General features: G+C 56.6%; 1 protein-coding gene across 1 annotated transcript in view; it reads right to left on the bottom strand.

Moving 5' to 3' along the window:
- PBX1 (pre-B-cell leukemia homeobox 1) overlaps positions 1 to 11,757 on the bottom strand; it is a 239,678-nt gene that overhangs the window by 28,899 nt on the left and 199,022 nt on the right. The window contains exons 5-7 of the mRNA XM_014528521.1: positions 11,662 to 11,753; positions 5,829 to 6,019; positions 669 to 804 (exon numbers count right to left, since the gene is read on the bottom strand). Of these exons, the coding sequence (XP_014384007.1) occupies positions 669 to 804; positions 5,829 to 6,019; positions 11,662 to 11,753 (419 nt within the window). The remainder of the gene's footprint in view (positions 1 to 668; positions 805 to 5,828; positions 6,020 to 11,661; positions 11,754 to 11,757) is intronic.

The following is an 11,757-nucleotide window of genomic DNA, read 5'->3' as shown; positions in this document are numbered from 1 at the left end:
CAGCCCCACCCACCATGGAGACCCATTTGGATCTCTTGCACGTGAGATAATGCCGAGGAAGTCTTTCTGTGGTAGATTTCAGATTCTCCCTCCTGGTCCCAGCTAGAGATCAGGGTGGAATCTGAGGTTCCAACTGAGCGAGAAGTTCGCACGGACCCTCTTACTATGAATGTTGCCTCCTCTCCTTCTCACACGAATGCTAAAGACTCGGGTCTGTGAACATCCTGCATCTTGCCCTGACAACGGACACCTGTCACGTCATGGCTCTCTGGGGGAGGGGCACTCGGAGACGTGTGCGACCACTCCAGTGCACACCGGAACGTTAGTTCCCCACACCCTCGTCAGTTCGTCCCCTGGCTGCGGAGTTCCTGGGTGGGGCAGAAAGTGGGCTAAGGCATGGACTGTGTCTGAGAAACTACAGGAGAACTTTCCTTGAAAGCTCCTCCGTGTTGGAGGCAGCGGGCTGTCGGTGGGAGGAACCCGAGCCCTGGTTTCAACAGCCCTCCACTGGGTCTTTGGTTCCAGCTGGTTCCTGGCCAGTTCCCCAGGCCCTGGCCCGAAGCTCCCTATTCACACAGCGCAGGCTGACCCTGCTGTCTTAGGGCTTCAGCTGCTAGAGCCTGCAGGCCCCGGGGCCGCCCCCAGGCGCAGGCTGAGCCGGGCCTCACCTGGGACACGGTGATGCCGCACTTCTTGGCCAGCTCCTCTTTGGCTTCCTCACTGGGGTAAGGGTTGCTGAGATGGGAATAGAAATATTCATTCAGGATTTCCGTCGCCTGCTTGTTGAAATTCCGTCTCTTCCGCCTGCATGGGAGAAAGGGAGCAAACGAGACACAAAAACGAGTTCACACCAAATTCACACCAACAGGGAGAGAAGGGGTCCACTGGGAGAAGACAGGACTGTGCCAAGGGGCCGGCTGCCACAGCCATCACACACCCACTTGGGAGACACCCACTGTGCCCGGAAGAGGGCCTGGCGTGGCAGAAGGTCCGAGGGCTTGCCCTCCCGGCCCTGGAGCGAAGCGGCATCTCCCGGTAAGAACAGCCCCACATGGCAGATCAGATGCCCGCTGCCTGCTTTCATGCACACACAGGTGGCTGAGCCCAAGACCACTTTTTGAATAAAAGCGTTTTTCTGCCTTTAAAAAAAAAGTGCTAATTGAACTAATTTAAAGTGAGAATTCCTTCACTGCCTCCTCCCGGAAGGCCTTGTGTGGGGACACGGCTCACTGCAGACGCTGGTCGTCCCCCCCACCCCCGAGCGGGGGCCTCCTTCTTTAAAATAAAATTAGCTCACTTGCCTTTCTTGCTTCTATCAAAAGCTTTTCCTTATGGACAAGATGCCCAGAACGTCCCTGGTTGTGCCAGGATAGAGTTTCCCAATTTAGCCAACAGAAAGCACGGACCACCGTGCTAGACAGGAAATTCAGCTAATATTGTGTTTTCCGGTCCCGCGTGGATTAATTAACACGATGAAGTGCCTGATTTTACCGGGTGAGCACCATCTGTCCACAGGTATGAGCCACATCTGTCCAGACACTGCAAGACGAGTCGCTCTCCCCAATCACGCTGGGTTTCTGGGTCACCAGCATCAGAACTGGGCAGTTGAGTTAAAAACCCAACTGAAAAGTAGGCAAGTGTCTGAAGCTCCCGCGTGACAGGGTCTGGGGGGGAGCCCGAGCTTCCTTGGTCCCAAGCTTGTCCTCGCATCACCTCTGGCTCCCTCTGGGCCTGGAGACAGTTGTTCGGGGCCTGGGGCCCTGCGCCCCGAACGCTGCCCTGATGGGGAGAGCCTCGCTCCTGTGGGGGCAGTCTCCCGGGAGGCCTCACCTCCCAGTGGGCCTGCTCCCCACTCCTTCCCGGCTGTGTCAGCCTAGTCCACACAGACTAGGCCGGCGAAACCCCGGGGCCAGGATTTGTCAGGATTTAAGAAACTTAGCGGAAGTGACACACTTCCCAGGATAGGTGCAGGGACGGAGACACCGGGCTACTCGCTTTGGCTTTAAGTGTTATCAGCTCGCGAACCAGGCCATTCAAACCTCTGAGAGTCGGTCTTTAGACTTTGATTTTAAGAAATATGGACGTGGATGAATTATTCCCAGATAAATGCAGCATATTAGAGAAAAAACTCCTTGAATCTGACAGATTTTAGAGTGGGACACGTAGGCATTGTGGACTTACGTTGCTAAGCACCATACATGCTGTCCCCTGCCCTAACCTAACCCCTAACCCAACCCTAACCCTAACCCTAGCCCTAGCCCTACCCCTACCCCTACCCCTACCCCTGACTCTACCCCTAATGCTGACCTGAGCCCGAGCCCTCCTGTGCCCTGGTCCTGGATACAGGACATAGCTCTGGCTTTCCAGGGGGTCCATCCTGTCCCTGGTGCCCATTGCCCCCCATCCTACCCATGCTTACACAACTTCACCCAGCCACACCACATGCGCCCCGTCCCCCAAAGACACTCCTGGCTTCCACACTCTGCCTTCCCACCCGCCTTGCCTTTCTCACCAGCATGTGCACAGGTGTGTATGTCTCCCAACTGCTGGGCGGTCCCCACGGGGAGGGGCTGTCCCATGCTCATCTGAAACCTGAGTGCCAGCCCACAGTGAGCACTCAGGCCACGCTGTGTAGCTGCTGGAGGGCGCTGTCCATGGCTCCTGCCACGCTGACTTCACCCTTCTCTGAGACTCAGGCCTGTGCCCACCCTGACTCCCTCCTGGCCACTCGGGGTTGGCAGTTGTGTCCCAGGAGTTCACGTGCGGTTTTGTGAGGCGTCTAAGAGCCTCTGTGCCATGAGATGAGCTCCCTGAAGGCTGGGCCCATGCACGCCTTTTTCATCTTTGTTGTTCCAGTGCTAGCTCAGCATCTGGGCTCTATTCGGTGAACAAATCCATCTCTACCGAGCCCTTCTGAGCGCCTCCCTCCCGGTCCTTCCTCTTCCATGGCCCCGTCGCTGTTCCCTTTCTGCAGCCCCTCTATCGGGCGAGGCACACACGGCACTTCTCACCATGGTTACCTTCTTGCTGTTCTCGCCAGCAAAACGTTATCGAAAAAGGCAAATTGTTGCCAGACAATCATTAAGAGCAGCGGTCGCCAACCTTTCGGACCTCATGGACCACCAGTCCAACGTAAATACCGCTGGTTGGTGACCACTGATTAAGAGGGTTTATAAGTCCTCTCTCTTTTAACTGCAAAGAAAAGGAGTAGAGTTCGGATTCTGAGCGCTAGCCTGCTAGGTCTCCGTGCTGGCACCTTGCCCATAAACCGCTTTAATCTCCACACTTGCACAGCACGAGGCTTGGTGCATGGCATGAGATGATGAACATTGAATGAATGGGTGAATTAATGAACGAGTGGAATTTTTAAGCCGCCATTTTCTGGCTCAGTTAAGCCAACGTAAGGCAGAGAAAAAGGAAATGACTTGCATGGACGAAACCTGGGCAGAGCTCAGGGGAAGAGGGGGAGGCGGATTCTACAGAGCCCGTGGGGACCTGCGCTCACAGCTCCTGGGACACTGAGAGCAGCGCAGGCTCTGGTCCTCGGGTGGGAGTCCACGGAGAGGGGGCACTGGGCTAACGCTTGCCATGGCGGGATCCCCCTGCCGGCCGTGTGGGCCGCCTGTTGGAGGGGCAGCTCCCAGAGCCTGGACCTGCCCCAGAGTTGTGGGAACTGAACTCCGCCCCGTGGAGAGAGTTTGGAAGAGGTCCTGCGCCTCAGGTGAGTCCGGCTTCGACCAGCACCTGGGTCACAGCTTTGCGACCCCAGGCAGCAGGGACGGTGAGGCACTGTGTTAGCGGCTAAGTCTGTGGCTGTGTTAGGAGACAACTGGGAGCGAACACAGGGGTGTACACAGCACAGCAGGAACATGTGCGTCTACATGTGTGGTGACCTAGCACACACGCATCCCCTTTGCGTGTTACCCCTCCCCGTTACCCCTCGCTCTCTGCTGAGCCCCCGCAGCCTGGCCCGCGGCAGCGGGGAGGGGCCATGACTGCCCGGCAGGCGCCGCACACTATATTTGTGCTCAGAAAGCCATTGGCTTGGCCCTGGATGGCGTTGGGGGTTATATTCTTTCACTGACACCAAATATACCCTGAGAATAAGCGCCAAGAACGACTGGCTCAGCTGTGCTCACTGGGACCGTGGCTCAGAGGCTGTGATTCAAAGGTCGCACCCCAAGCAGGAACGAAGCTCCCTGGAAGGGATGGTCTCGGGCCAAAGGAAATGGTCGGTGTGGAGGCCATGGGAGCCGAGGCCCTGGCTTTGCGTCCGACCGCGGCCCGGATGCAGCAGGATTGCAGCAAGGACAGTCTGGGCGCCGGCCTGCCCCCTTCTCCCCGCCTCCTTTCTTGAAAAGAACTCAGTCTGGGTCCAACTTTTCTTTTTTTCAGTATCTGCCAACATAAATACCAACTCCAGCATTTTAACGAGGGGTGTTGCCATGGGGATGGCAGAGTGGCGGCTGCACTCAGGGAGGGACCCGAGGCTGCCCGTCACTTGCAGGCCGCCCTGCGAGGAATAGCCTGTGTGAGAGAAGCCAGGCTGGCGGCCTTGGAGGAGGGGGACGCAGGGTCCTGCCTCGGGGACCCCCCTCCCCACTCATCGGCACGCCCAGCCAGGAAAAGCCATCTTCAGTTTCACTTTCTCTTGGCTATTCCGCCGGCCCAGAGGCAGGCTGCTGGCTGGCGTTCTCACGCTACGCTCCAGGGGGGCCCACAACACACCGAACAACAGGGAGTGAGGGGATGCCAGGCCTGTGGGCGGCAAAGGCCACGATGGAGCAGAGAGAAACACACGATTCCAGAGGAGACAAATGCAGAGAGAGCAGCCAGCCTGTCTGAAAAAGCCATGACCGTGAAACGGTGCACCCCTGATACATCTGTTTAATGATAAAAATCAGAGTGGGACTGTCTTCAGAAAATGGCACAAGGAAGGTGACTCCGCCTTCGTGGGAGATGCCCCTGGGGACGAGGTGCAGCCAGAGAGGCAACCTCTCTGAGGGGCGTCTGCGAGATCACACGGGCGCCGGAGAAGTCCAGCACTGCCTGAACCCTCTGGTCTGGGGAGGAGGGGCTGAGAGCCATGGCTTGTCATCTGTTCTCAGGTTCAGTCTTAAAGGGCCTTTGTATCCATGGTTTCAACTGAATTCTTTGAACTCACACGAGGCCCTTAGCAGCAATCCCAAAGAAAACATGGAACCTGAGCCAAGGTTCGGCCCCTGTGCACCAGCCCTCACTCCCTGTGCCCCCGGGACCGTGTCTCGCCGTCTGTTCTCCTAACCTCAGCCTGGAGCGTGGCAGTGGCGATCGACCTGCACATGGCCTGGAGGGGGTCCCAGCTCTCAAACGGAACTGCCTTTCCAGGGAACGTGTCGGGCCGCGTGCTAGTGAGACCCTATAAAGACGGGCCCGTAGAGGAGGTCCCCGCCCGGCCGGGCACTCAGTGGGTTAAAGCATCGTCCCCCATACACCAAGGTTGTGGGTTCCATCCCCGGTCAGGGCACATACAGAGTCAACTAATGAATCGAGTATGAATGCAAAAATGAGTGGAACAACAAGCCAATGTTCTCTCTCTCAAATCAATAAATTTTAAAAAGGAGGTCCCCAGTAGTAGGAAAAAGTCCTGCCTTTGCTGTCCCCATAGCCACGTCGTCCTTGCTCCGGAATGGACACGGCCCTCCAGCCCCACGCTTCCTGCAGCTCTGGCCACAGTGGCCTCCCTGGCCCACGCCCTTCCTCGGCTCCCTGGGGAAACCGGGGCCTGGAGCGGGGCTGCAGCCCCAGCCCCCTGGACGCTCCCAGAGGCCGGGCCGAGGGCGACTCACCGCGCGTCCAGGAACCGGGAGCGCAGGATCATGACGGCCTCGCACGTGCTCTGCTTGAGCTGCATCTGGATGGAGCTGAACTTGCGGTGGATGATGCTCACCATCCGCTCGATCTCCTTCGGGGAGATGGGCCTGGTCCGGCTCTGCTCGCGCAGCAGGTTCATCACGTGGGTGGTGAACTCATTGCAGGCCTGCGGGGACAGGACACGCAGGTGAGGGCCGGCGGGTGTGCGGCGCCCGGGATGTGTGTGCAGGGACCTACAAGGTGTTGGTGGCATTCTGTCAAGTCGGAGGCACAGACCAAGTGACGGCCTGACGCTAACCTTGGGCCATCCATAGATTTTAAGAGAAAAGAAAATTCTTAATCATGTTTCGATCTTTTTCCCCATGATTTTACTACTGTAAAGGATGAGAAGATAATTTCAGTGTAAAATACACGTCACAACCCCCGCCCCCTCCGTGTTCACAGCCACAGAGAGTGTGGGGCCACAAAAGCACATCCTGCCTCGTCCACGGAAGAGTGGGATCCTGGGATTCTAAGCTTCTCACCAACCCATTTCCACTCCTGCTTTTGTTACAAGGAGTCCCTCCTCGCTGGCCTCTGGGAGGCCCCGTGCCCACAACGCGAGGGGCCCGCAGGCATAGCCTCACCGCGGGGCTTAGAGGGTTCAGGGGCTCGCACTGCAGACAGGAGCCTAGCAGGGTGTAACCGCGGTGCCCTCAGGCCCAGGCATCCTGGCCTCCCCTCTGACCCGCTGCCCTTTTCTTTAGTGTCTGTCCTTATCACCTGTAGCCAGGTTTCCCAGCTTGGCACTCAGTAAAGCACCTGTTCCCAGGTGAACTCATGCAATGCCGTCCGAGTGAAGTCGATGTGTAAAGGAAAAGGCTGTTGTGAGAACCCAAGACTCAGAGGGTCCAGCCCAGTCTTAACCACGAAATGCATTCGTGATCGACAACAGGTATTGCCACGTTTCAGCAGCACGAAGCCCTCCTGTTGGTCAATGATGCAGCAACAGTACCAGCCACGGCCCCTCCCCGAGCCATCCTTGAGGTTGGCTGCCCAAAGGTACGCAGAGATGCATCCTCTGGGACTGGGAGGCTGGCCTTGACCTGCCTCCTCGCGGATTTGGGTGAACCCTTTTACCACCCAGAGCTCCCTCTGTTCATCTGGGTGGGCGCGACCATTCCTGACCCTCTAGCGAGCCTGGCAGTGCCCACACTCCTGAGCCGTGCCCTGCGGTGGGGCCCGTCGCTGGGACACAGCAGAGGCCGAGGAGGAGTCCCCTCTGGGACTCCCTGGGCTGAGGTCCTTCGGGAGTCACCTAACATAGCGTCTCTGCCTCATCTTCCTTATTAGTGACGTGGGTGACAACACCCACCTGGGAGGTACGGCGAGCAGGAACTGAGTTACTGGGCCATCTAATCGTGTATCACTGTCTCTTCAAAGACCGATAACTTAGAACCCAAAGTATTATCACAACTGGGTGAACTCCTCCAGGCCTCAGACTCCCTCCTGGTAAAAACAAAAGGGCTCCTAGGTACCTTCCTTCTACTCTGCAGACACCTGCTAAGGACCAATCCATGCACAATCGGTCCAGGTGGCCTCTGCTCTCCACTAAGATGCTACCATAGAAACAGGCTCTGTATTATAAGTTTTCTCTGCCCTGAAGCACCCCACTTTGTGTACAGAAAAGGGGGTAAACCCAGCAGTGAGCCGTGGGACTCCAGGAGGCTCAGGGTGGGGTGCGGGTTCGGGGCAGCAGCTTCACCTCGGGGGCCAATGAGGAGGCATTGCCAAGGGCACTGGCTCCCACCGCAAAGCTACAGGGGGGAGGGCAAAATTAATGTGCTTCGCTGCTGAGAATAAAAGCACTCACACTGCCTGCTGTTAGGGCCTTTTCCCTGGGGCCTCCTGCTCAGCCACAGGCAGACAGTGGAGTCCCCCACCCATTGCCCAGCGGCAGCCAGACAGCTGCTGGCCAGCTGCTAAGATGTGTGGCCGGCAGCTTACGACATTCCAAGTCCGGGAAGACGGACAGAACGTCCCGACCCAGATCTCTCCAGACCTCGACTGCCTGCATCCCTTCTCCGTCCCCCAGGCTCGGCCCTGATACTGGGCTGCCCCCTCAGAACCATGGCCGGGCTACAACTGCCAGTCAGTGCAACCCACACAGGCGGGCGGTTTCTGGGACGGAGGGGACTGCTGGAGAGGGTTGCGGGACGGTCCCTTCCCGGAGCCAGCGCTGCAGCGGCCCCCAGGGGCAGCGGTTTCTGAAATGCTGTTCCTGGGAGAGCAAACGCCTCTGAGAAAGTCTGGCTCCAGGCCCTGGATCGGCCTTACATCCACCTTCTTCCCTTAACCCTTCCCCCAGGAGGGGAGGCCAGTCTCATCGGGGGTGCGAGCGACCAGCCCAGGTCAGCCCTGGAGACCGGCCCGTCCATGTCCTGGCAGCACTGCTTACAGAAGCTGGGAGCCTGCAAAGCCGCAGGAGCCCCGTTTTCTGAAGAAAGCACATGGGCTAGCCCCCAGGTTCCCGCCATGGCGGCTTTGTTAGAACAGCCAGCTCCCCAGGCCTCCGCCTCAGGGTGGCTGCTGAAGACGTGTACCAACCCCGTCTAAGGAACAAAACAATTCCTCCCCTTCTTTCTATTGAGTGTCTCCAGCAGCTGCGGACAAGTAACCCGGTGGGCAGTGCTGTGCAGGCAGCTGTGGTGGCTGGCGGAGGGGGGGGCAGGGGGGCACATTACGGGAAGCCCTCAGGGCTCCTTAAACCTGGTTCTCTACCAGCAACAAACTAAAATTAAAACAACACACACACAAAACTATTCAAGAGTCAACTTGATCATTGCATCTAGGTACGAACACCACTTCCTCTACTGAGCTTTCCTACTTTTCAAAAAGCTGCCAGAGGAATGGTCACAGAAAAGTGAGTAAGATCGGTCTCAGTTGGACCGGCTGGAAGGCTAACGGCATAGGCACAGGCCCTACAGCCTGCTCTTCACTATAATAAGCAGCACAGCTAATATGAGCACGAGATTAAGCACCCAGATGTGCTGAGTGGATTCGGCTCTCAGCCGGAAATGCTCGCGTGGGTGAGGCGGTGATTTCTTAGTCCTTCAGAGTGATGGCCAGGGACCATTCCCACCACACGTGAGCAGGGCTCTGTGAAGGCGGGATCCCCGGAGCACCCAGGACCCAGCACCTTTGTCAGGGGCACAGGTACCTGCCTGAGGAGCTGCTGAGGGTGAACATGATCCCAGGCTCCTGGGGCCAGCAAGCAGTCCACAGAGCCACAGAGGGCAGGCTCGGCCCTTCATGGCCACAGCCGGGCCCTAGGACAACCTGCCCACGCTGGCTGAGCCCCAGGCAAATCACCTGACCTTCGACCTCCGTTTCTTCACCTGTACCAATCGGAGATGATGACAGTACCTGTCCCAGTGACTGTGACAGTAACCTGTACCAATCGGAGATGATGACAGTACCTGTCCCAAGCACAGAATACCCTGGAGGAAAATGCAGTAGTCGTGGCTTCCTCATTTGGGGTGACAGAGGAGTGATGGGGTTAAATCAGAAAGACAGTCAGCTCTATGCTGAGAACAAAGCCAGTTCCCAATACCTTCCCATCTAACGTCCACTCCAGGGCTGGGTGTAGCGGGGAGGCCGCACTCCAGGCTCTTCTGTGCCCGGGAGTTGGGCGTGAGCTCCCTGGATGCCAGGCCAGGCAGTTATGCCAGAGACAGGCTGACTGGTGGAGGGAAGGAGGAAGAAGCCAGAGAAACCAGAGGCCGGGACCTTTGGTAGGAAATGTCCCCGTGTCTTCCCAGGGTGCCCCATCCCTCAGGGTGACTGCCCTCTGGCTCCTGGGTCAGCCAGCTCTCCACACACACCCCAGGGCCCGGGAATGTCCACACAAGCCAACCTGCGGCAGGGCCGTGGTTCTGAAGGCAGGGGTGGCACAGCTGGCTTCCCGGCCGAGCCTCCCACCCGTCTGCTTCACCAGGCCTGGACCAAGCGCCAGTTTATCTCATTAACGAAGGGCTTTGGCAGAAATGCACTTCGAAGGTAGGTAGATCTGAGTACAACAATGAAACCTTCTTCACTTTAACTTCTTAAATGCCTATTTCTACTTTAAAAATTAAATTGTCTATTAAGTTTGCATCTGCCTTCTACCTAGACCAGTGATGGCGAACCTACGACAAGCGTGTCAGAGGTGACATGCAAACTCATTTTTTTGTTGATTTTTATTTGTTAAATGGCATTTTAAAATATAAAATAAATATCAACAATATAAATCTTTGTTTTACTATGGTTGCAAATATCAAAAAATTTCTGTATGTGACACGGCACCAGAGTTAAGTTAGGGTTTTTCAAAATGCTGACACGCCGAGCTCAAAAGGTTCGTCAACACTGACCTAGACAGTCGTAAGTGGACTGGAGGGCAGGGCCTTCCCCTTTTGCTCTTCCTCCCTCTTCTTTTGGGACCCAAGGAAGGAGAGAAAGCCAGGGGCCTGACAGTCAAGGGAGGAAGTCAGCTGTGGTGTCAGGACAAGGCTGCCGTCAAGGCGGGGAAACCAGACATCTATCAATCAATGAGGGAAGGCTGGTGTAGGGACTCATGCTGGCCACGGAGACAGCGTGATGTGTGTGTCACTGTGTCACCCAGTGTGAGTGTGTATGAGTGCATGTGTGTATGAGTGTGTGTCACTCAGTCAGTGTGAGTGTGTATGAGTAACTGAGTCTGTGAGTGAATGCATAAGTGTGTGTGAGTGCATGTGTGTGTGAGCATGTGTGACTGTGTCTGTGAGTGTGAGAGACTGAGTGTGAGTGAGTGCATGTGTGTGATATGGTGATTGTGTGTGAGACTGAGTGTGTGAGCGATTGTATGAGTGTGTGTGAGACTGTGACATTGTGAGTGTGTGAGAGTGAGTGTATGTGTGTGTGTGTGAGACTGTGACATTGTGTGTGAGGCTGACATTGTGAGTGTTTGAGAGTGAGTGTGTGAGAGTGAGTGTGAGACTGTGACATTGTGTGTGTGACTGAGTGTGAGTGTGTGAGAGTGAGTGTATGTGTGTGTGTGTGTGAGACTGACATTGTGAGTGTGTGAGAGTGAGTGTATGTGTGTGTGTGTGAGACTGTGACATTGTGTGTGTGACTGAGTGTGAGTGTGAATGCATGTGTGAGTGAGATTGTGAAATTGTGTGTGTGAGAGTGAGTGTGTGTGAGATTGTGAGATTGTGTGTGTGGCTGAGTGTGAGTGTGTGAGAGTATGTGTGTGAGATTGTGAGGTTGTGTGTGTGACTGAGTGTGAGTGTGAGAGTGAGTGTATGTGTGTGTGAGTGCACGTGTGTGAGTGAGCGTGCGGGTGTAGAGGGGAGGTCTCAGCTGGAGGAGCCCCTCAATGAGATCCTCACCCTCACAGATGGCTCTGCCTTTCGCAGCTGCTCCCACCCTTTCCTGTAACAGCCTCGACTCCAAAAGCTCAGCTCTTTGCCCCGAACCACCACCCTGGGGCAGCTTGTGGAACACTGGGTCCCACAGACCGTTGCAGGGGACACACTCACTCCCACACACACTCATAGGTCCTACAGGCCCCACACCACTGCAGGGAACACACTCACTCCCACACACACTCATAGACACAGTCACACAGGCCCCACAGCATTGCAGGGGGCAGGATTGGAACCTGCGTCTGTCTGACTCCAGGGCCCCAGAGACCCTGCTCTGTTCATGGGGGCGGAGGGCACCCGCGCATGCCCTGCACGATGTGAAAGGAAGGCGTGCTGGACTGCAGATGACGGAGTCTAGGCGGAGCGAGGACCCGGCGGGCATTACCTGCTCATACTTCTCCAGCTCCGTGTGGTAGATCTGTCTGATCTGCGACAGCTTGGCTCTGTAGTCCGAGTGCTCCACCGAGTTGTCAGAACCGGC

This window comes from Myotis brandtii, unplaced genomic scaffold, assembly GCF_000412655.1.
Source record: "Myotis brandtii unplaced genomic scaffold, ASM41265v1 scaffold64, whole genome shotgun sequence".
NCBI classification, from domain to species: domain Eukaryota; kingdom Metazoa; phylum Chordata; class Mammalia; order Chiroptera; family Vespertilionidae; genus Myotis; species Myotis brandtii.
Note: the sequence above shows the minus strand (reverse complement) of the source record. Positions and strands in the feature narration are given on the sequence as shown.